This window comes from Canis lupus, chromosome 21 (assembly GCF_048164855.1).
Source record: "Canis lupus baileyi chromosome 21, mCanLup2.hap1, whole genome shotgun sequence".
NCBI classification, from domain to species: domain Eukaryota; kingdom Metazoa; phylum Chordata; class Mammalia; order Carnivora; family Canidae; genus Canis; species Canis lupus.
The window spans coordinates 5,207,401-5,232,304 of record NC_132858.1 but is presented as its reverse complement, the minus strand read 5'-3'; the positions used below and the strand labels follow the sequence as shown (position 1 = coordinate 5,232,304).

At 53.2% G+C, this 24,904-nt stretch overlaps 1 protein-coding gene across 4 annotated transcripts in view; it reads left to right on the top strand.

The window, feature by feature from the left end:
• SPTBN2 (spectrin beta, non-erythrocytic 2) overlaps positions 1-24,425 on the top strand; it is a 38,522-nt gene extending 14,097 nt beyond the window's left edge. For all 4 annotated transcript variants that reach the window (XM_072790059.1, XM_072790060.1, XM_072790057.1 and 1 more), the window contains 31 exons: positions 125-240; positions 2,194-2,306; positions 2,442-2,629; positions 4,120-4,237; positions 4,759-4,917; positions 5,240-5,542; positions 6,622-6,775; positions 7,026-7,896; positions 9,211-9,348; positions 9,710-10,466; positions 11,301-11,503; positions 11,837-11,927; positions 12,157-12,303; positions 14,695-14,958; positions 16,169-16,393; positions 16,713-16,802; positions 17,146-17,406; positions 17,496-17,626; positions 17,864-18,068; positions 18,580-18,954; positions 19,635-19,879; positions 19,981-20,119; positions 20,361-20,445; positions 20,725-20,921; positions 21,272-21,414; positions 21,506-21,581; positions 21,665-21,715; positions 21,938-22,158; positions 22,482-22,655; positions 23,200-23,242; positions 23,566-24,425. In XM_072790059.1, coding sequence (XP_072646160.1) covers positions 125-240; positions 2,194-2,306; positions 2,442-2,629; positions 4,120-4,237; positions 4,759-4,917; positions 5,240-5,542; positions 6,622-6,775; positions 7,026-7,896; positions 9,211-9,348; positions 9,710-10,466; positions 11,301-11,503; positions 11,837-11,927; positions 12,157-12,303; positions 14,695-14,958; positions 16,169-16,393; positions 16,713-16,802; positions 17,146-17,406; positions 17,496-17,626; positions 17,864-18,068; positions 18,580-18,954; positions 19,635-19,879; positions 19,981-20,119; positions 20,361-20,445; positions 20,725-20,921; positions 21,272-21,414; positions 21,506-21,581; positions 21,665-21,715; positions 21,938-22,158; positions 22,482-22,655; positions 23,200-23,242; positions 23,566-23,799 — 6,517 coding nt within the window. In that variant the 3' untranslated portion in view covers positions 23,800-24,425. The remainder of the gene's footprint in view (positions 1-124; positions 241-2,193; positions 2,307-2,441; positions 2,630-4,119; positions 4,238-4,758; positions 4,918-5,239; positions 5,543-6,621; positions 6,776-7,025; positions 7,897-9,210; positions 9,349-9,709; positions 10,467-11,300; positions 11,504-11,836; positions 11,928-12,156; positions 12,304-14,694; positions 14,959-16,168; positions 16,394-16,712; positions 16,803-17,145; positions 17,407-17,495; positions 17,627-17,863; positions 18,069-18,579; positions 18,955-19,634; positions 19,880-19,980; positions 20,120-20,360; positions 20,446-20,724; positions 20,922-21,271; positions 21,415-21,505; positions 21,582-21,664; positions 21,716-21,937; positions 22,159-22,481; positions 22,656-23,199; positions 23,243-23,565) is intronic.
• Positions 24,426-24,904: the final 479 nt, after the last annotated feature.

Below are 24,904 nucleotides of genomic sequence, written 5' to 3'. Positions count from 1 at the left end.
GGGTTTGGATTGCCTGGTTCTAGACAAAATGGAGCTGGTGACAGGGATAAACACAGGGGTGACTTTACTTTTCTTCTTTAGGAGCTTATGTGCTGTTGATACTTTCTATATTCCCTCTGTACAGGCCAGATCTGCTGGATTTTGAATCGCTGAAGAAGTGCAACGCACACTACAATCTGCAAAACGCTTTCAATCTGGCTGAGAAGGAGCTGGGGCTCACGAAGCTGCTGGATCCTGAAGGTGGGGCAAAGTGATGTAAAGAAGCTGCTGTGGGATAGAGACAGAAGGCAGATGAGTGGGTGCCAGGGGCTGAGGGTGGAGGGTGGAGAGGTGACTGGACTGCTAATGGGTAAGGGGTTTCCTTTGGGGCTGATGACAATGTTCTGGAATAGATCATGATAAGTGCTATACAGCCTTGTTAATATACTTAAAACTGATGAATAGTATGCTTTACAGGGTGAATTTTATGGTACAAAAATTATATCGCCCCCCAAAAAAATTAGGAAGGGGGCAGTCCTGTGGCAGAGAGAGCCCTGAAATGTGGTTCTATGCCAGCCCCATCATGGAGCAGCTCTGTGACTTAAACCCAGTTACTTAGCCTCTCTGTGGCTCATTTTCCTTATCTCTAAAATGAGAAGATTGGTCTATGTGGTCTCTAAGAGCCCTTCTTTTTTTTTTTTTTTTTTAAAGATTTTATTTACTTATTCATGAGAGACACAGAGAGAAAGGCAGAGAGAGAAGCAGGCTCCTCACAGGGAGCCCGATGTGGGACTCGATCCCAGGACCCCAGGATCATGCCCTCGGCCAAAGGCAGACGCTCAACCGCTGAGCCACCCAGGCATCCCTCTAAGAGCCCTTCTTATTCTAAAATTCTAGGGTCCTAAATAAGCTGCATGATCCTGAGCTCTCACCCAGCTCTGGCCTTATGGTCAGCAGAGCCCTGCTGACTGGCTTCTGGGGTTCTGATCTGAATGCTGGTGAGACTGGCAGTGGCCGCTGGGCTCTTATTTTGTACCTGGAGCTGCACTCGACATGCTCCGAATCCTCACAACACCCCCTTGAAATCGGTGCCATCGTTGTCTTCAGTTTATGGAAGAAGAGATGGGGACCTATCACGGGGTTAAGTGACTGTCCCAAGGTCATACAGCTGGTGGAGCAGAGATCCAAACTCCAGACCTGTGTTAGCCACATCTCTGACAGACAAGACTTGGAGCTACCACAAAAGGGAGGCGGAGAAGGGCCACGGGGCTTCCCCACGGGAAACACTTCTTCCTAAGCTCACTGGGCAGACTTGGGTCTCAGTTACCTGTTTTCCATCCTACCGTAGCACCATCTCAGTCCAGAGTAACAAATATTAGTTAACTAGTGGTGGAAGCAGGGTAGACATAGGTTCCTGGGAAAGCATTTGAGAAGCACAGCTCTGATGAAGAACATTTAAGTAAAGGGAAGTATCCTGTAGCTTCATGAAGTGATTTCAATGGGTCCTCCTTGCCTGTGGGCTTTGTGAGGTGGTCACAAGGGCTTCTAGTCCCATAGTCTCCCCTGTAGGTAGGATGGAATCTGCCTAATTAAGAGAACCCAAGGCATATAGAGCTCCAGCCTTGGTCTTTGTGGTAGAAGCTGACTTGCCTGAAGGACCCTCACCTCCTTGGACTCATACCTGAACTTTGGGATTGAGGTCAGCAACAGCCATGACCGTTGCCCTGACACAGCCCTGAGAACTGCTAGGGCTCACTGGACCTGTCCCTCTGAACATCCTGGTGTTAGGAAGCTTAGTTTGTATCTTCCATCTTGCTGACCCTTAATCCACTGATTTCTTAGACATCTACCCAGCCCATAAGTACAAGATCTATCCCCAAATGGGAATACTGTTTCTTTTTTTTTGCCTTTCTTCCCCTAAACAGCAAATTTTGGTCTCCATTGGAAACACTGGTAAAAAGCCTCCTTGGGCTTCTGCATTTTGTCTTCAGCTTGTTTCTAAGGGAATAAAAAAACATAGCTTTTTCATGTCCTTTTAGTCCAAATGATTTATTTGTCATTTTGCACTAAGAGTTGAAAGATGTCAGTCTTGGAGGGCAGAGGTGGGAGGCCCTGGGATTCGGGGTGAGTGATTCAAGTTGCAGGTGTATTCCTGGGAGGCAGGTTTCAAATCTCCAAAAATAAATGCCTGACCCGAGTGGCCCTTTTTCTCAGATGTGAATGTGGACCAACCAGATGAGAAATCAATCATTACTTATGTGGCTACTTATTATCACTACTTCTCCAAGATGAAGGCCCTGGCTGTGGAAGGCAAAAGGATTGGCAAGGTACTCCCTACTGTGGGGTGGTTGAAGCAAAGATCTGGCCTGGTGGGGTCTTCCTCCCCCAAAAGCAGAGACAGGGTAGAGCTGTAGGGTGGGCCAGGGACCCCATGGCAGGACCCCCTTGTTTCTGTCTTGCAGGTGCTGGACCATGCCATGGAGGCAGAGCGCCTAGTGGAAAAGTATGAGTCCCTGGCCTCAGAGCTGTTGCAGTGGATTGAGCAAACAATTGTGACCCTCAATGACCGGCAGCTGGCCAACTCTCTGAGCGGGGTCCAGAACCAGCTGCAGTCCTTCAATTCCTATCGCACGGTAGAGAAGCCACCCAAGTAGGTGCCCTTGGACCACTTCCTGCTGCGGCATGCCTGCCCTGAGCCATGCTCGTGGGAGAAGCAGCCCAAATTAGGGTGGCCTTTGGAGAGGGAAATTTGGCAGTATGTAAATGCAGTGAACGCTCATTTCCCCCAGCTCAAAGTGCCAGAAGCAATCCCAAGATAAACTTTTTAAATGATGATCCATTAAAAAAAAAAAAATTCATGGGGATCCCTGGGTGGCGCAGCGGTTTAGCGCCTGCCTTTGGCCCAGGGCGCGATCCTAGAGACCCGGGATCGAATCCCACGTCAGGCTCCCGGTGCATGGAGCCTGCTTCTCCCTCTGCCTATGTCTCTGCCTCTCTCTCTCTCTGTGTGTGTGACTATCATAAAAAAAAAAAAAAAATTAATCGTGTGGAAATGCTTACTATGGTATGTAGAGTCAGTGCAATTCACTCAGACAAGATTACTGGCCGGGCGTCCCAGAACCCAATCCCAGCTTAAGGACAGGGGGATTGGATCTGACAGGCAGGTCACAGTCAGTGACTCGGGAGCATGGCTGGTGATGTGCACACTGCCAAGGTTCTCACTGTTCACCTGTTTTAGAAGTGGACTTTTTTCAAGTCTGGAATTGCCAGTAGGCAGTTCTATATAGTACATGCTAAAACTTCTGTTTGCTTATTATTGAGCTCTTTTGGAGTTAATATGTTTCAGCTCCAAAACTAATACTAATCCAGAAAACATCTGTTCCTACATATTCCAAGAATGATTTGAGGTGTGCCCTTTGATCCAGAAAGCCCTCTTTTGGGCAGTGAACAAAAACATAGCTTCCAGGATGTTCACTAACCTGACCTTGGTAAAAGAAAAATAAGTCACAGGAGAGCCGCTGAAAATAATGTTGAAGAAATATACTTATTGACATAAAAAATATGTTCATGAAACAGAAATGAAAAAGCAGTCTTAAAAATTGCTTATTTGTAGACAGCAGGGAACAAATGACTAAATGTTCAGATTCAGAGTACCTGAGTTCAAATCCTGGCTCTGCCATCAAGCAGTTGTAAGCATTGGGCATCTTATTTAGCCTCTCCAAGCCTCCGTTTTCTTATCTGGAAAATGAGGTAATAAGAGAATGCAGATAACAGAGAACCAAATGAGAGCAGGGCCTGGCTCGTGGTGGGTGAGTCCTTGGCAAATGTCAGCTGTGGTTCTGAAATAATCCCATCTGTGTAAAAATTTAAAAAAAATTTAAAAGGAAGAAGAAGGAGAAGAACAACAACAACAACATGCATGCCAAAGTCTAACTGGTTGTTTCTGTCTGGTTTTCATTTGTTTTAAAAGTATATTCTTCACGCCTGCCAGTATTTTCTGGCTTTTGCACTGAGACCATGTATATTGCTTTGATGAGAAGAAAAGCAACACAGGAAGCTTTGTTTTGAAACGTAGAGCCCCTGTGCCTCTATGACCTCTATGACCTTTGACTCTGACCCAAACCCGACCTCCTGACTCAGGTTCACTGAGAAGGGGAACTTGGAAGTTCTGCTCTTCACCATCCAGAGCAAACTGCGAGCCAACAATCAGAAGGTCTACACACCTCGCGAGGGCCGGCTCATCTCTGACATCAACAAGGTGCACAGCCTCCCTTCCCGCCCTACCAATGTCCTGTCCTCGGCCCCAGCCCCTGCCACCCCACCTGGAGCACTTGTCCTGGCTGCCCGCTGCCCTCCCCCTTCCTCCTCCTTCTGTCTCCCCATGCAAGTGCACATGATAAAGTTATAGCCCAGTTCTTTATCTTGTACAACACGCCCCCAATTCACTCTCTGCTTATATTTTATATTTTTCCACAGACAATGTTTGAAGATTAATATAAGTAATAGGGTTCACCCCCCCCAACAAACAAATCCAGTGGTTTCCATCATTCCCTATCCCCCTCCAGTCCTCACCTAGAAGCAGGTGTGCTTTCACATGGCTCCGTGGCCCTCATGCTGTCCATGTCTCATACTTCCATGCACTAGCGTCTTAACTGACCACATTCCACAGATCCACTAGACTTCCCTGGGACTAATCGCATGCCCCAGTCCCCGTGACCCCTCCCCACCCTCACTTCCTGAGCCCAATTCTTTAGTACCAATCCTGTCCTCACCTCATAGGCTTGGGAGCGGCTGGAGAAAGCTGAGCATGAGCGCGAGCTGGCCCTGCGCACCGAGCTGATCCGCCAGGAGAAGCTGGAGCAGCTGGCCGCCCGCTTCGACCGCAAAGCCGCCATGCGGGAGACCTGGCTGAGCGAGAACCAGCGCCTTGTGTCCCAGGTAGAACATGGGGGGCTCTTGGCCTGTGCAGGACAGGCAGGAGAAATAGGAGAGAGCGGTAGATTAGGTGCCTGGCAAGACAGAAAGCTAATGAGATGAGAATTCCATCATACAGATCAGAAGACCAAGAGTCCCTGGAACCAGGGGCCAGAGGCTTGAACAGGAGAAAGGGTTAGTGAGACAGGATGGGACAGGGTAGGGAGGAAACAGAGCCACCTTGTGGAGTTGGCATCATGCAGCGGAAGCTCTCTGGAGAGAAGGGGCAAATGGGCAGAGAAGGTGCCTGGGCTCCTCCACTTCCCTGGCCGGCTCTCTGCTCCAGGACAACTTTGGGCTGGAACTGGCAGCCGTCGAGGCAGCAGTGCGGAAGCACGAGGCCATCGAGACGGACATCGTGGCCTACAGCGGCCGGGTGCAAGCCGTGGATGCAGTGGCCGCAGAGCTGGCCGCCGAGCGCTACCATGACATCAAGCGCATTGCGGCACGCCAGCACAACGTGGCGCGGCTCTGGGACTTCCTGCGGCAGATGGTGGCAGCCCGGCGGGAGCGGCTCCTCCTCAACCTGGAGCTGCAGAAGGTGTTTCAGGACCTGCTCTACCTCATGGACTGGATGGAAGAGATGAAGGTAACGCGGGATGAGGGGGTGAAGACGAACAGGACTGTGGGAGTGCAACTGGGGGGATTTTCATTCCCTTGGCGCATCTTGGTGGCAGTAGTCTCAGTGCAGGGCCCTGATCCCAGTTCAGATACACAGAGCAAACAGGGCCCTGTGCTTGCAGGGCTCAAATTCTAGCAGGAGGGGGCTGATGAGGAAACCCATGGGCTTATCAAAAAAACAAAATAGTACTGAAAAAAAAAAAAAAAAAAAAACAAAATAGCAGGTAGACTTAAAGCCTACAAGAAACTGAACAGGGCCCCATGGTGAAGTGATCCAGGAAGGCCTCTGAGAAAATGCAGACTAACACAGGGAGCCAGCACGGGGAGATTTGAGCAGGGAATGTCTCGGGAAGAAGGAACAGCTCTGGGCCTGCATAGGCATGCTGTGTTCAGCATAGGCAGGAGGGCCAGTAGTACTGCACAAACAGGAAAGGCAGTGGATGAGGTAAAGGTGGGAGCAGCCAGCTCACCCAGGGCCTTCTGGGCCTGCTCAGGGGTTTGGGTCCTTGTTCAGAGTCACATGGAGCACTGAGAGTGATCAGAAGGTTTGGAAAGGAGAGACATGTGACCACGATGTGAAGGAGAATCATGGAGAGCCAGAGTAGAGGTTGAGGGGCCAGTTAGAGTCTGTGCAGTGATCTCGGCCCGGAATGGGTGTAGGGGTGGGTCAGGAGAGACACTGGATGTGCTGGAGACTGAACCGTGGTAATTCTGAGGCCGAGAAGATAAGTCAGAATGGAGATTTCAGGAGCAAGATTTAGTAAGAGAATCGGTGGTTCCACAGGAGGGGAGAGGCTAAGTACAAAGTGGCCGGGGTGCCAGGACAGAACTGGGGTGTCACTGCACGTGTGAGTTCAGGCTGCCAGACAGGAGCAGGTGTGCTCATCTGGAGGTTGGGAGGTGCAGCACCTGGAGATTGGAAGGTGCAGCAGATCCAGGGAAAGGGAGCCAAGTTAGCCCAGGTGTGTGATGGGGCTGAAAGAAACTCGGTGAGGAGGGAACCTGGGGGGCCTCCAAGGGACACAGGCATGTCGGCTGTCTTGGCAGGGCCGGCTGCAGTCTCAGGACCTGGGCAAGCATCTGGCTGGAGTGGAGGACCTGCTTCAGCTGCACGAGCTGGTAGAAGCAGACATCGCTGTGCAGGCTGAGAGGGTGCGGGCTGTCAGTGCCTCTGCGCTGCGCTTCTGTGACCCAGGGAAAGGTGAACACTGGGGGAAGGAGCTGGGGAGCGGGGCAGGGTGGGTGGGTGGTGGTGCTAGGAAGGAGAACATTGAGAACTGAAGCAGCCAGACTGGGCAAACTGAGGACAGGAAGGATGATGGGTGGATGGTAGGTGACAGCATTAGGGAGGGAGGCCTAAGGAGCCGGTGGAGATTCATTGCCAGGAGTAGGTAAGGGGCGGCAGGATGGCTGGGTTACAGTGCTTCAACCCTCCACCCTGAACTTTTCAGAGTACAAACCATGTGACCCGCAGCTGGTGACAGAGCGGGTGGCTTCCCTGGAGCAGAGCTATGAGGCACTGTGTGAGTTAGCAGCAGCCCGACGGGCCCGTTTGGAGGAGTCCCGGCGCCTCTGGCGGTTCCTCTGGGAGGTGGGTGAGGCCGAGGCCTGGGTTCGGGAGCAGCAGCATCTGCTGGCTTCAGCAGAAACTGGCCGGGACCTGACTGGCGTCCTCCGCCTGCTCAACAAACACACAGCCCTGCGGGGTGAGATGAGCGGCCGCCAGGGGCCCTTGAAGCTTACGCTGGAACAGGGCCAGCAGTTAGTCGCAGAGGGCCATCCGGGAGCCCGCCAGGCTGCCACCCGCATGGCTGAGCTGCAGGCCCAGTGGGAGCGGCTGGAGGCTCTGGCAGAGGAGCGCGCCCAGCGGCTTGCCCAGGCCGCCAGTCTCTACCAGTTCCAGGCAGATGCCAACGACATGGAGGCCTGGCTGGTGGACGCACTGCGCCTCGTGTCCAGCCCCGAGCTGGGGCATGATGAGTTCTCCACACAGGCCCTGGCCCGACAGCATCGGGCCCTGGAGGAGGAGATCCGAAGCCACCGGCCAGCCCTGGATGCCCTGCGGGATCAGGCTGTGGCCCTGCCTGCTGCACTGAGCCGCACACCAGAGGTGCAGGGCCGGGTGCCTAGCCTGGAGCGGCACTATAAGGAGCTGCAGGCCCGGGCAGGCGAACGAGCACGGGCCCTGGAAGCAGCCCTGGCCCTCTACACCATGCTCAGCGAGGCAGGGGCCTGTGGGCTGTGGGTGGAGGAGAAGGAGCAGTGGCTTAATGGGCTGGCCCTGCCTGAGCGCCTGGAAGACCTGGAGGTGGTGCAGCAAAGGTAGGCGCCCTGCAGACTCCCTGGGGGTGGGGAGGAATGGGGGAGTTTCGTATGCGTGGTGGGCCCTGCCAACAACTGCCTGCTCTTGCTACAACCCTTTGAGTCTTAACAGTTGACTGTTGTTTTTTTTTTTTTTGCTTTAATGAAAAATGTTAAGCATACTCAAAAGGAGAAAAGATAAAACAAATTCCTATATACTCAGCATCCGGATTCAGTAATTGTCAGTATTTTGCTATAATTTGATCATTTTTCATTTTAAAAATTAGCAAATCCGGCGTATTACCATCTAACTTCTATATTCTCTAGGATGCATCCTCTAAGAAATATGAAGTATTCTCAAATATAGTAAATCATTTTTTAATTGCGTGTGTGGACTTAAAATAGCTGAGGCTTTGATGTTATAAACCTTTAGACAGATACGCTGATTAACCTCATAAAGTGGCTTTATTTACAGAATGAAGCATATTAAAATCACTTAGAAAGGACATTTTTCTTATAGAACCACAATACCATTAATTATCGCATAGAACAAAATTAGTGATTCCTTGATATCATCTATTACTTGTTCTACAGTCAAATTTCCTGGTGGTTTTAAAAATATAAAGTTTTTTTTTTTTTTTTTTTTTTTAAGTTTTCAAGATATCCTGTGACAGGCATCAACAAACTATAGTTCTGGGGCCAAATCCAGTCTGCTGCCTTTTTTTTTTTTTTTTTTTTTTAATCCTTATTGGGACAGAGCCAGGCTCATTCATTTACATATCATCCCTGGCTGCTTCTGCACCACAACAGCAGAGCTAAATACTCATGACAGGGACCTTATGGCCCACACAGCCTAAAATATTTGCTATCTGGCCCTTACAGAAAGCATATGCCAACTGTGAGAATATCACAGAAGTTATACTTCACATGCTCATTGCTCAAATATTTTTGGTCACCAGTTCATTTTTAGCACATGGTAGTAGGATGGGTCCCAGGTAGGCAGCTAAGAGGTCAATCCCAGGAGGAATAGGGAGGTTCTGATAAAGAATAGGGCGCTGGGCCAGGAATGAGTCTGGCTTGTGGAACTGTTCCTAATATTAAACTTCCACCATCTTCTTGAGTTAACTCAAGAGATGGTTGTTTTTCTACTTGTCTGGGGGGAGTTGGGGCTCCCCACTTGACCCATAGATCCCATAGACCTTGTAGTTTAAGATGTGCAGAGGCTCCTACCAATCAGCCTCACGTTGACAGAGAGGTTTCCCTAGGCCTCTAGGGGAGGAGGGCTGGTGCATTCACGGCTCCTGTGATTCATGGCTGCCTCTTCTACCTGCTCAGGTTCGAGACCCTGGAGCCTGAGATGAACGCCCTCGCAGCACGGATTACTGCTGTAAATGACATTGCAGAGCAGTTGCTGAAAGCCAGCCCCCCGGGCAAGGACAGCATTGTCAATACCCAGAAGCAGCTCAACCACAGGTGGGGCTGGGGAGGGTAACCTAGAAAGGATGCAGGGATGGCAGCCAGAAGGAAGTTCTCCAGGGCATGGTATGGAGACTAAAAACAGGGAAAGCAGGCTGTCTGGAATACGTTGTGGGGGCAAAGGTGGGAAATGAGGAAAGAAACAAAAGGGGGTAGTCCAAAAAGGCTTGTACCTAGACAGGGAGTAATCAAGGAGTCAAGGGAGAATGAGCAGGGAGCAGCCTCTTTAACAGCAGAAGCAGGTGTTCTTCTCTGGTATACCAGAGAAGGGGGAGGCAGGGAAGAAGCCTCCATACATACCTGGACAGCGCAGGGAAACTGAGCAGCTCCGGACACCAGACCCTCCCTCCACTCTCAGGTGGCAGCAGTTTCGGACCCTGGCAGACGGCAAGAAGGCAGCCCTGATGTCAGCCCTGAGCATCCAGAACTACCACTTAGAGTGCACAGAGACCCAGGCCTGGATGAGAGAGAAGACCAAGGTCATCGAGTCCACCCAGGGCCTGGGCAACGACCTAGCTGGGGTGCTGGCACTGCAGCGGAAGCTGGCCGGCACCGAGAGGGACCTGGAGGCCATCGCCGCCCGGGTGGGCGAGCTGACTCGAGAGGCAAATGCCCTGGCCACTGGCCACCCTGCCCAAGCCTCTGCCATCAATGCCCGGCTTGGAGAGGTACAAGCTGGCTGGGAAGACCTACGGGCCACCATGCGACGCCGAGAAGAGTCACTGGGTGAGGCGCGGCGGCTGCAGGACTTCCTGCGCAGCTTAGATGACTTCCAGGCATGGCTCGGTCGCACGCAGACCTCTGTGGCCTCTGAAGAAGGGCCAGCCACCCTGCCTGAGGCAGAGGCCCTCCTGGCCCAACATGCAGCCCTGCGGGGAGAGGTGGAGCGGGCCCGGGGCGAGTACAGCCGGCTGCGGGCCCTGGGTGAGGAGGTGACCCGGGACCAGGCTGATCCGCAGTGCCTCTTCCTAAGGCAGCGACTCGAAGCCCTGGGAACCGGCTGGGAGGAGCTGGGCCGCATGTGGGAGAGCCGGCAAGGCCGGCTGGCCCAGGCCCACGGCTTCCAAGGCTTCCTGCGGGATGCTCGCCAGGCCGAGGGCGTGCTCAGCAGCCAGGTGAGAGCCCAGGGACACGCAGTCCCACCCAGGAAGAAGAGGGAACCAGGGACAGGGAAGTGTGGAGGACAGAAGTGGATGGGGAGGAAATGGCAGCGGGCAATTGAGGAACCAAGATGGACTGGTGGACTGGGAGAACATATTAGAAAAATAAGGGAGTAAAAAAAAAAAAAAGATAAAGGTGCCTGGCTCAGTCAGTAGAACATGTGACTCTTGATCTCAGGGTCATGAATTTAAGGTCCATGTTGAGTGTAGAGCTTACTTAAAAAAAGAAATGGATTTAACAGAATGTTTTTTTATTTTTATTTTTTAAAGATTTTATTTATTCACAAGAGACAGAGAGAGAGAGAGAGAGAGAGGCAGAGACACAGGCAGAGGGAGAAGCAGGCTCCATGCAGGGAGCCCGATGTAGGACTCAATCCCAGGACTCTGGGACTCCGGGATCACGCCCTGGGCTGAAGGCAGGCACTAAACCACTGAGCCACCCAGGGATCCCCCTCGCCCTTTTTTTTTTTTTAACAGAATGTTTTTTAAAGAGGTGTAAATATAACTGACTTGAGAAGAAATAGAAAACCTGACCTGTCATATAACTGTTAAATCAAATCAGTGGCCAGGAAGAAGAGGGAACAGGGTTTGGGCTGTTAAGGTCCTCTTGCCCAGCTCTCTTGTTACTTCGTGAGCCTATAGATAATCAAGCACCCCCCCCACCCTATTCCCACCCCCCACATGTTGTCTTCAGAGCCAGACCGTCCACTCTCCCATCCTCAGCTGGCCTTCATGTCCAATATGGTAGATCCCTTCTGAAAGGTAGACAAGTGCTCTCCTCCCACACAGGAATATGTTTTGTCCCACACGGAGATGCCGGGGACACTCCAAGCTGCTGATGCCGCCATAAAAAAACTGGAAGATTTCATGAGCACCATGGATGCCAATGGAGAGCGGATCCGCGGCCTGCTGGAGGCTGGACGCCAGCTGGTGTCTGAGGGCAACATCCATGCCGAGAAGATCCAGGAGAAGGCCGACTCCATTGAGAGGAGGTATGATAAACACAGCGGGTAGAGGAGAGCTCCGACAGGGAAGTGAATGAGAACAGTGTGGCCTGTTTTACTGATGAAGCAGCTGGATAGTGCAGCATGGGCAGATGGATGGCGATGGGGACTGACAAAAAGTAGAGGTGGAAAAACTTAGTGGTCAGAATGGGACTAAGCCATGAGCTGGGGAGCTGAGCCTCCCCACGCCAGGGGAGATGAAGTCCACTGGCATAGTTGATTGCTGGATACCAGAATTCCTGTGTGGCTTTCTCGATTAGTTAGAGGGTAATAACCCTTTGACAGCAGGTTCGCGGGTCTCACAAGGGACTGTCATTACAGACACAAGAAGAATCAAGAAGCAGTGCAGCAGCTTTTGGGCCGTCTTCGGGACAACCGCGAGCAGCAACATTTCCTACAAGACTGTCACGAGGTGAGGCTCTTGGTTCCTCCATGTCCCCTCCGACATTCCCTAGCCATCCCCTTACTAACATGCCCCAGCTTTCTGAGCATAGAATAAGTCTGTTGTAGTATTACTTAAGTGGACCCTTGCATGGCTTCTCCCCACATCCACCATTCCCCTCGCTCCCTTCACCCCCTTATGCTTCACTGCATATGCAGTGCTCTCTGCCCTTCTCATCCTTGCTCTATGCTTGACTCAGCTGAAGCTCTGGATTGATGAGAAGATGCTGACAGCCCAGGATGTGTCCTACGATGAAGCCCGCAACCTGCACACGAAGTGGCAGAAGCACCAGGCGTTCATGGCTGAGCTGGCCGCCAACAAAGACTGGTTGGATAAGGTAGATAAGGTGAGTGATGTGAAATTAGCAGCAAGAGAGCCCTAGGGGCTCCCCTGGACAGGATCCTGGCCACAGTGCAGGGGAGGACCCTGGCTTCAGGCTCTGGTTCTTTTGGGGCTAGAGGTCATGGGGTCTTTAGTGCCAAACCTCCAAGATGGAAACTTATGGTCTGGGAACAAAAGTCTTAGGACTATGAGACAGTAACTACAGAACCTTGAGCAAGTACAAATTAATAGGGTGCCAGACTGCTGCTTTGGGCCAACACCATCATTATCCCTGTGTCCAGAGCAGAAGGACACTTTTCAGCAGGCATCAGCAAACTTCTGCAAAGGGCCAGATGGTAAATATTTTCAGCTTTACGGGCCATACAGTTTCTGCTATGACTGTTCAATTCTGCCATTGTAGTGCAAAAGCAGCCATAGAGAATACATAATGATTGAGTGTAGCTGCATTCCAATAAAACTTTATTTATAAAAACAAGTGGGGGCTGTATTTGCCCCGCAGAGCACAGTTTGCCAACCCTTGCTCTTGAGTCTTATTGTTCCTGGTCCTTGGTCACCAAACCCACCACTTCCTCTGGAGCTGAGCATAGGTGAAACTTTATTTCAACTCAGTAAGTATTCCCCGGGTGACAATCTGTGTGCTCAGCACTCTGGTAGGTACTGCGAGGCACATAAAAAGACACTTTCCTTCCCTCAAGGGCATGACGGTTGAGGAGAGGAGGAGACCAGGGTATATCCAGTGTTTCCATTTGTTCAGCAAATACTTACTTGGTGCTACTATATGCAAAGCATTGGATGAGTCACTGAGAGGGGAAATGAAGGCAATTCCATTGTGAGCTCCACCCTTGAGGAATGACAGACACGACAGCCAGGGAATGAGACATCTGCAAATACCTAAATTATATCCAAAGCAGAATCTGACAAATGCAGCAAGAGAGGGCTTGATAAAGCCTGGGCCCTCCTCTGTATGTGCCAGTAAAGCTATGTGCCAACAAAACTTTTTTGCAATGAGAGAGGAGGAGGTACAGGAATCCTAGAGGTAGGAGCCTCCAGAGCAGTCCATGGAGGATGAGTAGGATTTGACAAGCAGAGATAGTAGAGGAAAGATGTTTCTGGGTAGGGCAAACAGAGCAAACAGGAAACCCAAGGTGCCTATATGGGAACAAGGGGGTAAGTCAGTCTGGCAGGAACACAGAATGTGGAAAGGAAGGAATGGTGGGAAAAGCCTGATCGGGCAGGTCAGGACAAGCCTTGATCACATGTAAGGACTGTACATTGACACATGGATTGTGCTAAAGGTTCCTGAAGTTACCCAAGCAGTGTTAGACTCTGACCCTCTTCATCCTGGCAGCCATACCCAAAATGGCCTCAAGGCAGCGCCTTGGTTTGTGTTCTCCTAGAAGCAGACCCTGAAGCAAGGTTTTCAGTGCAGGTCACCTACCTATGAGCGATGGCCATAGAAAACACCAGTATGGGGCAGCCCGGGTGGCTCAGCGGTTTAGCGCCACCTTGGGTCCAGGGCCTGATCCTGGAGACCCGGGATTGAGTCCCACGTCGGGCTCCCTGCATGGGGCCTGCTTCTCCCTCTGCCTGTGTCTGTGCCTTCTCTCTCTCTCTCTCTCTCTCTCATGAATAAATAAATAAAATCTTAAAAAAAAAAAAAAAAGAAAACACCAGTACGGAAGTGGGAAGCTGGGATGGAAAGGCAAGGCATTCAATAATGGTTACACTGCCATGCCAGGCACCCCAGTGAGCAACTGGCACTCAGTCCTAATGAGGCACCATGGGAGACTGTGTAGAACATGCATCAGTGACATCTCAACCAAGGCATGAGGATGCAGAGCATTTGTCCTCCAGCTCCCAGCCTGTCACTGGTTGAGGGCTGCTTCCTGGGGCAGTAAGTATCAGGCACTCCCAGTCTGCCTGGCATACAGGTCAAGAGACCATGCTTCCCTCATCTCCCTGGCAACAAAAGTCCTCAAACAAAAGGCCAGGAGTGAGGAGAACGTGTGGGACTTGCGTATGTACATAACTCAGGTGAGGGGTGACTTGCTGACAAACAAGAGAGGATGGATACACAAGACCATGTGTGGCATCACCCCAGAAGCCATAGGTGTGAGGGAGCCCCAAATAGGAAAGGTCTCTGTGGCTTCTTTGTGGTTGAAATGAGATTTGAGCTGGGGCTTGAACAAGTAGGGTGGACTCTGCATTGGAGGGATGGGGGAGTCAGTTTAGAGTAGGGGGGAACCTTTGAGAAAAGTGTGCTGTGGAGAGTACACAAGAACTTGGAATTAATGCCTACACCTCAGGTTCCTTTTAGCCCCTGGTCTGCCACTGACCCGTAAAATTCAGTGGTACCTAATTCTGACACTGCCACCTTCTTCATCCCACCTCCCAGGAGGGGCGGGAACTGACCCTTGAGAAGCCTGAGCTGAAAGCCCTGGTGTCCGAGAAGCTAGAGGACCTCCACAAGCGCTGGGACAGGCTGGAGAGCACCACTCAAGCCAAGGCCCGCAGCCTCTTCGATGCCAACCGAGCCGAGCTGTTTGCCCAGAGCTGCTCAGCCCTGGAGAGCTGGCTGGAGAGCCTGCAGGCCCAGCTACACTCTGACGACTATGGCAAGGACCTCACCAGTGTCAACATCCTGCTCAAGAAGCAACAGGTGCCCGGTGGGCCTGGGATGGGGCTGCTGAACTGCAGCAGAAAGGAGTAGGGGGTCTGTAGCTCTTGGGGTTGGGGAGGTCATTCTAAGGTCTCCCAGACAACATCTTTACCGGTATTTCTCAAGGCCACGTCCATGGGCCACCGTAGCAGCACCCCTAGGAGTGTGTATCAGTCAAAGTAGTCAGGAGACAGAACCCATACTTTAACTTGAACAAGGAAAATTTAATAAAAAGTATCAATCAGTAAAAGGTGTTTAACTACCAAAAGGCTAAAGAGAAATTGAAAGCAGAGACCAGAAAACATTTTTCTACAAAGGGCCAGACAGTAGCATTTCAGCCTTTGTAGGCCATACGATCTCTGTTACAACTATTCAACTCTGTTCTTGTAGGGTAAAAGCAGCCATAGGCGATGTGTAAAATTATGTGTAATAGGTGTGGCTATTGCTAATAAAACTATATTTACAAAAACAAGCAGGCTTTGCTGATCCCTGCTGTAAAGAGCACAGAAATAGCAAATGTAGGGATCAGCTACTACCTCTAGGGCTGAGGAGGGGTACCCCAGGAGGAACAAGATACCCTCCCCCCACCCAACCCCAAGGTTGAGTTTCAGGACCTCATTGAAGAGGGCCGAGGCCTGCTGGATGCTATAGAACTTTGCTGGGGTATCATGGGACCAAGCAGGTCTAAAGCTGGCAGGCCAAAACTGACCTGTAGGAAGTTGCCACTGGGATGTCAGCAAAACTTGCCAGAGGGTGAGAGCCACTGGATTTCCTACACACCATAGGCAGTTTTACCTCAGGAGCAGGAAGAAAGGCACACTGGAACCATAAATAGCACCTTCCACTCTCCTGGATTGTGGTGTCCTTCTAGTGTCCTCTACTCACAAGGCCTGGCATTGCACCAGCTGGCAATGAACCCTTGACAGTGTTCAGTTGCAATGTCTCAAACAGGCTAAGATGTACCTGAACCCAGGTACATCTGAATTTGGGACCGAGAGACAGTAAACTGATAACTGGCCTGGTTATCACACCCCCCTGGACTCTTACATATATTAAAGTTTGAGATCCACTGAGGTAGGCCATGAGGATATGCTCTCTCTAAGGCAAACCCCAGGGATAAGAAATCTTGATTGGCTCATAAAGACTGGAGTCTCCTCTGAGTTCAAAGGCAGCTGCGCGCTGATGACATCTCCTTCCTCCTGGGTCACAGATGCTGGAACGGGAAATGGCTGTGCGAGAGAAGGAGGTGGAGGCTATCCAGGCCCAGGCGACAGCACTGGCCCAGGAGGACCAGGGTGCGGGGGAGGTGGAGAGGACCTCCAGGGCTGTGGAGGAGAAGTTCCGAGCCCTGTGCCAGCCCATGAAGGAGCGCTGTCAGCGCCTACAAGCCTCTCGCGAGCAGCACCAGTTCCACCGGGATGTGGAGGATGAGATTGTGAGTCACCAGTCTGGATGGGGTAGAGTTGTGATCATGGCAAATTACTCCCTGACATTTGCTTTCCAGTCTCCCTCCTGGAGGCTGGGGAGATGCCAGCAGTGGTCTGTTTTCTCTTCCCTTTGGCACTGAAAGTAGACCCTCAAGGGATTCTTGGGGATGCCCCCTAGGTCCCTTCACCCTATCAATAGAGATGACTATTCCCAGCACACATGTTCCAGGAGCCCTAGAAAACCTCTCCCCCCAGGCCTCCCCATTGTCTATTCCTACTCTTGCTTTGCCCTCTGGATCTCCACTGACCGCCCCCTCTCTCATCCAGTTGTGGGTGACAGAGCGGCTACCCATGGCTAGCTCCATGGAACATGGCAAGGACCTGCCCAGTGTCCAGCTTCTCATGAAGAAAAACCAGGTGAGGCTGAAGCTAAAGGCAAAAGAAAAGATCTCAAGAGCCTCCCAGACTCAGAAGTTTGTTTTTTCTTTTAAAACCTGGGGTTTCTCTGGCTTCCCTTGAGGCTATGTGTGATCCTACCCATCAGTGGTTGGCCTACCCTCACTGCTGGAGGGTGGGTTTCCATTGTAGCAGATCAGGTGGATCGAAGGCCTAACAACCTTAGGCCACGGAAAGACATGGGAGGAGGAATAGGGAAGAAAGAGAAGTGCGAACTGAGGGGCCGGATGTTGAGTGGGTGTAAGGGGGGAGGGTAGGATGAAGGGTCCCCTGTCAGACTGTCCTCGTCTGCTGTTGGGGACAGACCCTGCAGAAGGAGATACAGGGCCATGAGCCTCGGATCGCAGACCTAACAGAGCGGCAGCGTGCTGTGGGCGCGGCAGCGGCAGGCCCGGAGCTGGCTGAGCTCCAAGAGATGTGGAAACACCTGAGCCGTGAGCTGGAGCTTCGAGGCAAGCGGCTGGAGGAGGCCCTGCGGGCCCAGCAGTTCTACCGCGATGCCGCCGAGGCGGAGGCCTGGATGGGCGAGCAGGAGTTACACATGATGGGCCAGGAGAAAGCCAAGGTGAGCGGCAGGGCAGAGCTCAGGCTGTGTGGCTGCTGCTCCCCCACCCCACCCCTGCCCTACTGCCCAATGCCCACTGTCATCCCCAGGATGAGCTCAGCGCCCAAGCAGAGGTAAAGAAGCATCAGGTGCTGGAGCAAGCCCTGGCTGACTATGCTCAGACCATCCACCAGCTGGCAGTCAGCAGCCAAGACATGATTGACCACAACCACCCAGAGAGGTGAATATAGTAGGCAACAGAGAGTGGAACAGCCCCTGGGGGAGATGGGAGCCGGTTCTGGGGTGGTGCAGGGACTGTGGAGCCTTTGGTACAACACGTGTACACAGATGTCTAGAGAGCTGGAGAGGCAGAGACCTGGCAAGTAGTTGGGGGGCCCGAGGGGCAGGACTCTATGGAATAGGCTAGGGATCCCAGCACGGCATCCTAAGTCCTGTGGTACCTCCCCTGCTCCTGCAGCACACGGATTTCGATCCGCCAAGCCCAAGTGGACAAGCTATATGCCAGCCTCAAAGAGCTGGCTGGAGAGCGGCGGGAGCGCCTGCAGGAGCACCTGCGGCTGTGCCAGCTCCGACGCGAGCTAGACGACCTGGAGCAGTGGATCCAGGAGCGTGAGGTGGTGGCAGCATCCCATGAGCTGGGCCAGGACTACGAGCACGTGACCGTGAGTGTGGGGTGGACGCCAGGGGCAGAGCAGCTCTGGGAGGAGTAGGGGACCTAGTGGGAGGCCAGGGCCCCAGCAAGGGGGGGCACAAAAGCAGGCTGAGCAGGAGCTGTCCTTGGGTATTTGAACAACTGTGCAGAAAGGAGGTCATGGGGCTGCTCGGAGACGTGGGCAAAAAGAAAATTTCCAATCATTCTTTTCCAACACAGGGAACTTAAGGTTTCCTTGCACAGTTTGGGGGCTTGGACTGTCATTATTCGTGTAGATATATGAACCACAGTTAGGGTATCCTTGTCTGAAGACCAGTGTTTTGGCCAGGGGCCGGGGGCATCAGTCACATCTGGGGTAAATGGAAGCCAGTTGCTCTGCAGAAGAAACCTGTTTTGGCCCACATGGCCCAGGGAGAGAAGTGGCTTCTCGGTCTGGGGCAAGAAGACTCCCCCATCAGGCAGGGACCACATCCATCGGCATCACAGCACCATCCAGTCCATGTGACTGTTTCCTCCTCCAGATGCTCCGGGACAAATTCCGAGAGTTTTCCCGGGACACGAGTACCATCGGTCAGGAGCGCGTGGATGGTGCCAACGCCCTGGCCAACGGTCTCATTGCTGGGGGCCATGCCGCCCGGGCCACTGTGGCTGAATGGAAGGACAGTCTCAATGAGGCCTGGGCAGATCTGCTTGAGCTGCTAGACACTCGGGGTCAGGTGCTGGCAGCAGCACATGAGCTGCAGCGCTTCCTGCACGGGGCCCGCCAAGCCCTGGCACGGGTGCAGCACAAACAGCAGCAACTTCCAGACGGGACCGGCAGGGACCTCAACGCGGCCGAAGCCCTGCAGCGCCGACACTGCGCCTTCGAGCACGACATCCAGGCCCTCAGTGCCCAGGTCTGACCCACAGACGGTGGTATGGGGGCTGGCTAGGGGGAGACTTTGCGGAAAACAGTTTGGGGGAGCACTCAGAAATGCTAGGAGGATGCCATCCTGGAGGGACACTCAGGAATGAGGTTAGAATGGTTCCAGGGTGACATCTCTGGCCAAGGAATATCCAGCCACAGCATCCACACCTTTAGTGACCAGACTTCTCGAGGGCCCCCTACATTTCCAGATGGTCCCAATGACTAGAGTCTTCATATTGTACTAAAATCTGCCTGCGGTCCCACCCAGCTTAGCTCTAGACCTACACTGAGCAGTTGTAGATTCTTCCTCCAATCATTTAAACCCAATCAGCCACTACCCCTTCTTGGCTGAAAATCTCATTCCAGCAGTCTTTGAGGTCTTGTGTATCCTGGACAGTCCTCTGAAAGCTCAACTGGCCAGTAGTCCCTTTAAAGGCTTGCTCCCCTAGACTCTGCAGGCCCCGTGTTGAGACCTAGCTGGGAAGGGTATGACAAGGCTTAGGCTAGCCACCAGCCTTCATTTTTCCCAGCACCCCACCCTCTGCTCTGCCTCCTGCTTCTCTGATGGATGAAACCGACAGGAGGTAGAGAACAGAGACCAGGACTGGGGAGACTCCAGCTCCTCGGAGTCCCCCCAGCTGTACCTCACTCTGAGCTGGGGCCCCGCAGGTCCAGCAGGTACAGGATGATGGCCACCGACTCCAGAAGGCCTATGCTGGAGACAAGGCTGAGGAGATCGGCCGCCACATGCAGGCTGTGGCCGAGGCCTGGACCCAGCTTCAAGGAAGCTCTGCTGCCCGCCGCCAGCTGCTACTGGACACCACGGACAAGTTCCGCTTCTTCAAGGCTGTTCGGGAGCTGATGCTGTGGATGGATGGGGTGAACCTGCAGATGGATGCTCAGGAGCGGCCCCGGTGAGGCCTATGGTGCTCAGCAGCCTCCAAGGGTTGTGGACTGGTGGCTGGTGGCTGGGGCAGGGTTGTGAGCAGCAGTAATATGGTCTCTGTCCCCCCAGGGATGTGTCCTCCGCAGACCTGGTCATCAAGAATCATCAAGGCATCAAGGCAGAGATAGAGGCCAGGGCCGACCGCTTCTCCTCATGCATCGACATGGGGCAGGGGCTGCTTGCCAGGAGCCACTATGCAGCTGAGGAGGTGGGTGAGGTGTGGGTACAGCCAGGCCATCCTCACAGGGGAGGATGAGTCTCCCTCCTTCCTTTCTTTCTTCCTTTGTAGAAACCTCTTCCCCCTCAGTGCTGTTCAGGGATTTCCCCATTCCAACTCTTCTCCAGAACCATCTGCCTCCTGAAATCAGAAGTCACCAGTTCCTTGTGTGAGTCCTCCAGGGACCCTGGAAAGGTCCCACTGGGTGCTAACTCACGTCTCTGCCCCCCAGATCTCAGAGAAGCTGTCTCAGCTGCAGGCCCGGCGCCAGGAGACAGCAGACAAGTGGCAGGAAAAGATGGACTGGCTCCAGCTTGGTGAGCTGCCCTGGGGGCCAGGGAGCTGGCTGTGGGCACCAGGCCTCGGGAGAAGGGGCTGGGGGTCTCATACACTGGAGTTTCCAGAGTACATAAGACCAAGAAGCCTGGGCATGGAACTCAAGGTTGCCCACCCTTGGCACTGCCTGGCTCTGCCCTGTGCTCCTGCTCTGGGGCAGTAGCTTCCTCCATGTCTCTGTTCTTGAAGGACTGTGGCTACAGTGCCCTGCTGATGCTCTGACCTGCCATTTCTCTGTGACCCCTCCCGAACCCCTGCAGTTTTGGAAGTGCTTGTATTTGGGAGAGACGCAGGTATGGCAGAGGCCTGGCTGTGCAGCCAAGAGCCACTGGTGCGAAGTGCTGAGCTGGGTTGCACAGTCGATGAAGTTGAGAGCCTCATCAAGCGGCATGAGGCCTTCCAGAAGTCAGCAGTGGCCTGGGAGGAGCGTTTCAGCGCACTGGAGAAGCTCACAGCGGTGAGGGCTACAGGACCGCAGGACTGCCTGCTCCCTCCCACTGCCCAGGCCGGTACTCCTGCTTGAAGAAGATGTGTCTTCTCTTCCCTCTGCGCCAACATCTCCCAGATGTGGGCCAAGAGTACCCATTGTCACTGCAGCTTCAGGAGCCATCAGTCCCCCCACCCGCCCTGGGTGACACTAAGAGACACTATCTCCTTCATTGCCTCTAAATCCCCACCTTCTTTTGGAATTATATTTTCCATCCTTTGTATTTCATCAGGCTAGAGCTGAGGCATTTCAGCTTTCCCCAGTGCCCTGGTCCTCTTAAATGAGACCTTCTATGCTCTGATCCCAGAATGTTTTGACAGCTGGAGGAGCAGGAGCAAGAACGGAAAAGAAAGAAGGAGGAGGAAGAACGGAGGAAACAGCCCCCTGCTCCAGAGCCCACAGCCCGTCAGCCTGAAGGGGACCTGGTGGACAGCCAGACAGCTCCTGATGCCACCTGGGACAGGTAAGAGCTGGGACGCTCAGGGAAGGAGGAAGAGGCTGAGTCTGAGCAATCCCGGGCCTAACATTCTGTGTCTCTCTCTCTGCTGTTCCAGAACCCACCCCCGGCCACCAGCACCCACGCAGCAGGCCAGTGTTAATGGAGTCTGCACAGATGCCGAGTCCCCACAGGTCGCCCCCTGCTCCCCTGTGCACCCCCATCAGAATCTTAGCTCCCACCTTGCATATCTTCTTACAGCTTCTTATCCTTGTAGCCCCTGCTGGAACAACAGAGACTTGAGCAGAGCAGCTTCCCAGAAGGACCTGTAAGTTTCTCCCAGAGGTGTGGGTGTTAATCACCCAGAGATGAAGGGATGAAGAGGGTGGGAGCCAGGTAGTGGTGATACTAGGCAGAGGAGAGGGCAGGGGCCCAAAGGAAACATGGGGGTGGGAAAACCAGCTTTTAGACTTTTGGCTTTATGACATTCAGGCTAGGGATCTCCCATCTTCTCCTGTGACACTGACACCATTCCTCACTTTCCCCACAGGGGTCTGGCACAGGAGACGAGGCCAATGGGCCACGAGGAGAGAAGCAGACCCGGACGCGGGGCCCAGCCCCTCCTGTGATGCCCCAGAGCAGGTCCTCCGAGTCAGCCCGTGTTGCCACTTTGCCCCCCCGAGGCCCTGAGCTCTCAGCCCAGGAGCAGATGGAGGGGATGCTGTGTCGCAAACAGGAGATGGAGGCCTTTGGCAAGAAAGCTGCCAACAGGTACTGGTCCTGGCCATACAGTACTGGTGGCCTCTCCCATTGCTGCCTTCTGAAGAAGCTTCCCTGGAACCTCAGGGAAGAGGTGCCCTGTAAGGAGGAGGGTCCTCTGGGAAAGGGGGAGGACCCAGGAGAAGAGTAGGCCTCAGGTGAGGGTCAGCAGCGGGTAAAGACGAGCTCAGAAAAAAAAAAAAAAAAAAAAAAAAAAAAGACGAGCTCAGAAACAGGAACAGCCCTGGAAGGCCTCAGACACCCGAGGTACTCCCAGGGCTCCAGGCACCTCAAATACCAGTCACCCATCTCACCGGCACCATGGGCCCTCCCAGGTCTTGGCAAAATGTGTACTGCGTCCTGCGGCGTGGGAGCCTCGGCTTTTATAAGGACTCAAAGGCAGCCAGCATGGGAGTGCCATACCACGGAGAGGTGCCTGTCAGCCTGGCCAGGGCTCAAGGCAGCGTCGCCTTTGATTATCGAAAGCGCAAACATGTCTTCAAGCTGGGGTAGGAATGGAAGGTGCCCTCGGTATGGGAGGGGAGATGGAGGCGACCCAAAGTAGGGGGAGCCATGAGCTAGGAGCTGAGGGAACAGAGTTAGAGGGCTGGGCATGAGGGGCCAGTGATAGAGATGAAGGAGAGGTATAGGGGTTCTGGTTGGGATCTACAGTAAGGGGAGCTGGGGCTCCCAGATGCAGGCCTGACCACTGACAACATCCAGCAAAAAAATTATCCTGGGTAGGAAACCTGAAGGTGGGGTGCTGGTACCCCCCTGCTGCTGGGGGACCTCCAGGGGCCTGCCCCAGCCTGCTAGTGAGCAGCCAGAGCAGGAGGCGTGGCCTGAGGTGGGGGTGAGCTCGCCATGGTCCTCAGCAGCCAAACAGGAAGGGTTTGGGAATCTGAAGAATGTGCAGGACATGTCTGGTCTGGCACCGAGGGCTGGAGCGGCATGTTCTGCAGCCTGGTCTCAGGGTGATAACTGAGCTCTCAGCTCTGCTATAGCCATTCCAGATTCTCAGCCCTGCCCTGAGGTTTTTCTTTCTCCCAACAGCTTACAGGATGGAAAAGAATATTTATTCCAGGCCAAGGATGAGGTGAGCTGGCCCCTTCTCCTCCTACGCTCCCATTTCTCTGTGCCATTCCCAGAACATTCCAGTCACAGATTCACTTTCTTTCCTCTCCTTTTTCCTTGATGAAGTGTTTCATTCTTCGTGATCAGATAGCTCACGATGTGTCACCTGGATGTTTGTGAAAGCCACATAAAAACCTGTTCCCCATCTTAAAAGGTGTCTTTTTCTCCAGTGAGGTGAAGTAGTCCAGTCACTTGTCTGCCTGTTCTCGTAGGCTTTCCAGCTTCAGTACAGCTTCAGTACAGCTGCCATGAAGCTAACCACTTGTCTCTCTGTGCCCTCTGCAGGCAGAGATGAGCTCATGGCTGCGGGTGGTGAATGCTGCCATTGCCACCGCGTCCTCTGCCTCTGGAGAGCCTGAAGAGCCAGCGGTGCCCAGTGCCACACGGGGCATGACCCGGGCCATGACCATGCCCCCAGTATCACCGGTCGGGGCTGAGGGGCCTGTTGTACTTCGCAGCAAGGATGGCAGAGAACGAGAGAGAGAAAAACGCTTCAGCTTTTTCAAGAAGAGCAAGTAGTTGGGGGCAAGACTCCCAGGCCAGCTTCTTCCCTCTATTCAGGAAACTGCCAGGGACTGTCAACAGGGACCACCCTCTTGGCAGGACAACTGCCTGCTGCTAGGGTCTGTTGCCAAGGTCAGCCCATCACCAGGAACTGTCTCGGGGGATAAGTCAGTGTTCCCAAAGGCAATGCTCCTCTTCTGCTATTTAATTCCAGACTGGTGGTGGGACCCAGGCAACCCCCAATTCCACTCCCATCTCCCAACTTCTTTTGTCTCCCCCCGAGCCCTCCACCCCAACCCTCACCCTGGTGCGGACAGCGCTGCACCTCGACATAGGCCATGTGGGAATGGCTGCCCTGCCTCAGGTCATTCTCTCCCCGCAGCCAGGGCACGCCCTTTGGTTCCTTGCCCCTGGGGACCAGCCAGGAACCTCTTAGAGCTGAAGCAGGACCCGGGGGCAGGACTGCCAGATGACCCAGTCAGAGATGCCCAAGTTTCCCCTTCCCATGCTAACTCATCCTCTGACTCAAGTGGCCACTCCATCTCTAGCGATGCTCAGTGGCTTCCAGGTGTGAGTTGTTCAGGGGCAGCCACAGCCTTGAGTCTGGCCAAGGAGGTGATTAAACAGCTCAGCTTCTCGTACTGCTTCTGGGTGTCTTTTGCTTTCCTGACCACAAGCCTCCCTGCCTATCCCCACATTCTTGCCTCTGGCTCTGGCCTCCTGTATGTCAGGTTTCCACTCTGCACCCTCCCTCCCCCTCCAGCCTCTAAGCCCTCAAAGAACCACATTATTTTGAGAGCCTCCCTACCCCTGGTCTCATTTCCCCATGATAATGACCTCCAGTTTGCTGGGCTGACAGAGGACAAGCCTCCTTTTAGACCAAAGAAGTTCACCATGGGTCAGGATGATGTTAAAAAGCACTGTTCATGTTAAAAGGCAGTGAACAACTACTTCCCTGGTACACAACTTTCTTTACTCATGACTCTCTTGACCATTTTCAAAAATGAAAGATAATTCAATAATTCAAGCCACAAGCAAGTCTCAGCCGCTGCTCAGCCCAACAGTGGAGAGGGAGGGAGCGCATGGGGGTGATTACTGACCCCATCTTCTGTCTCCTCCC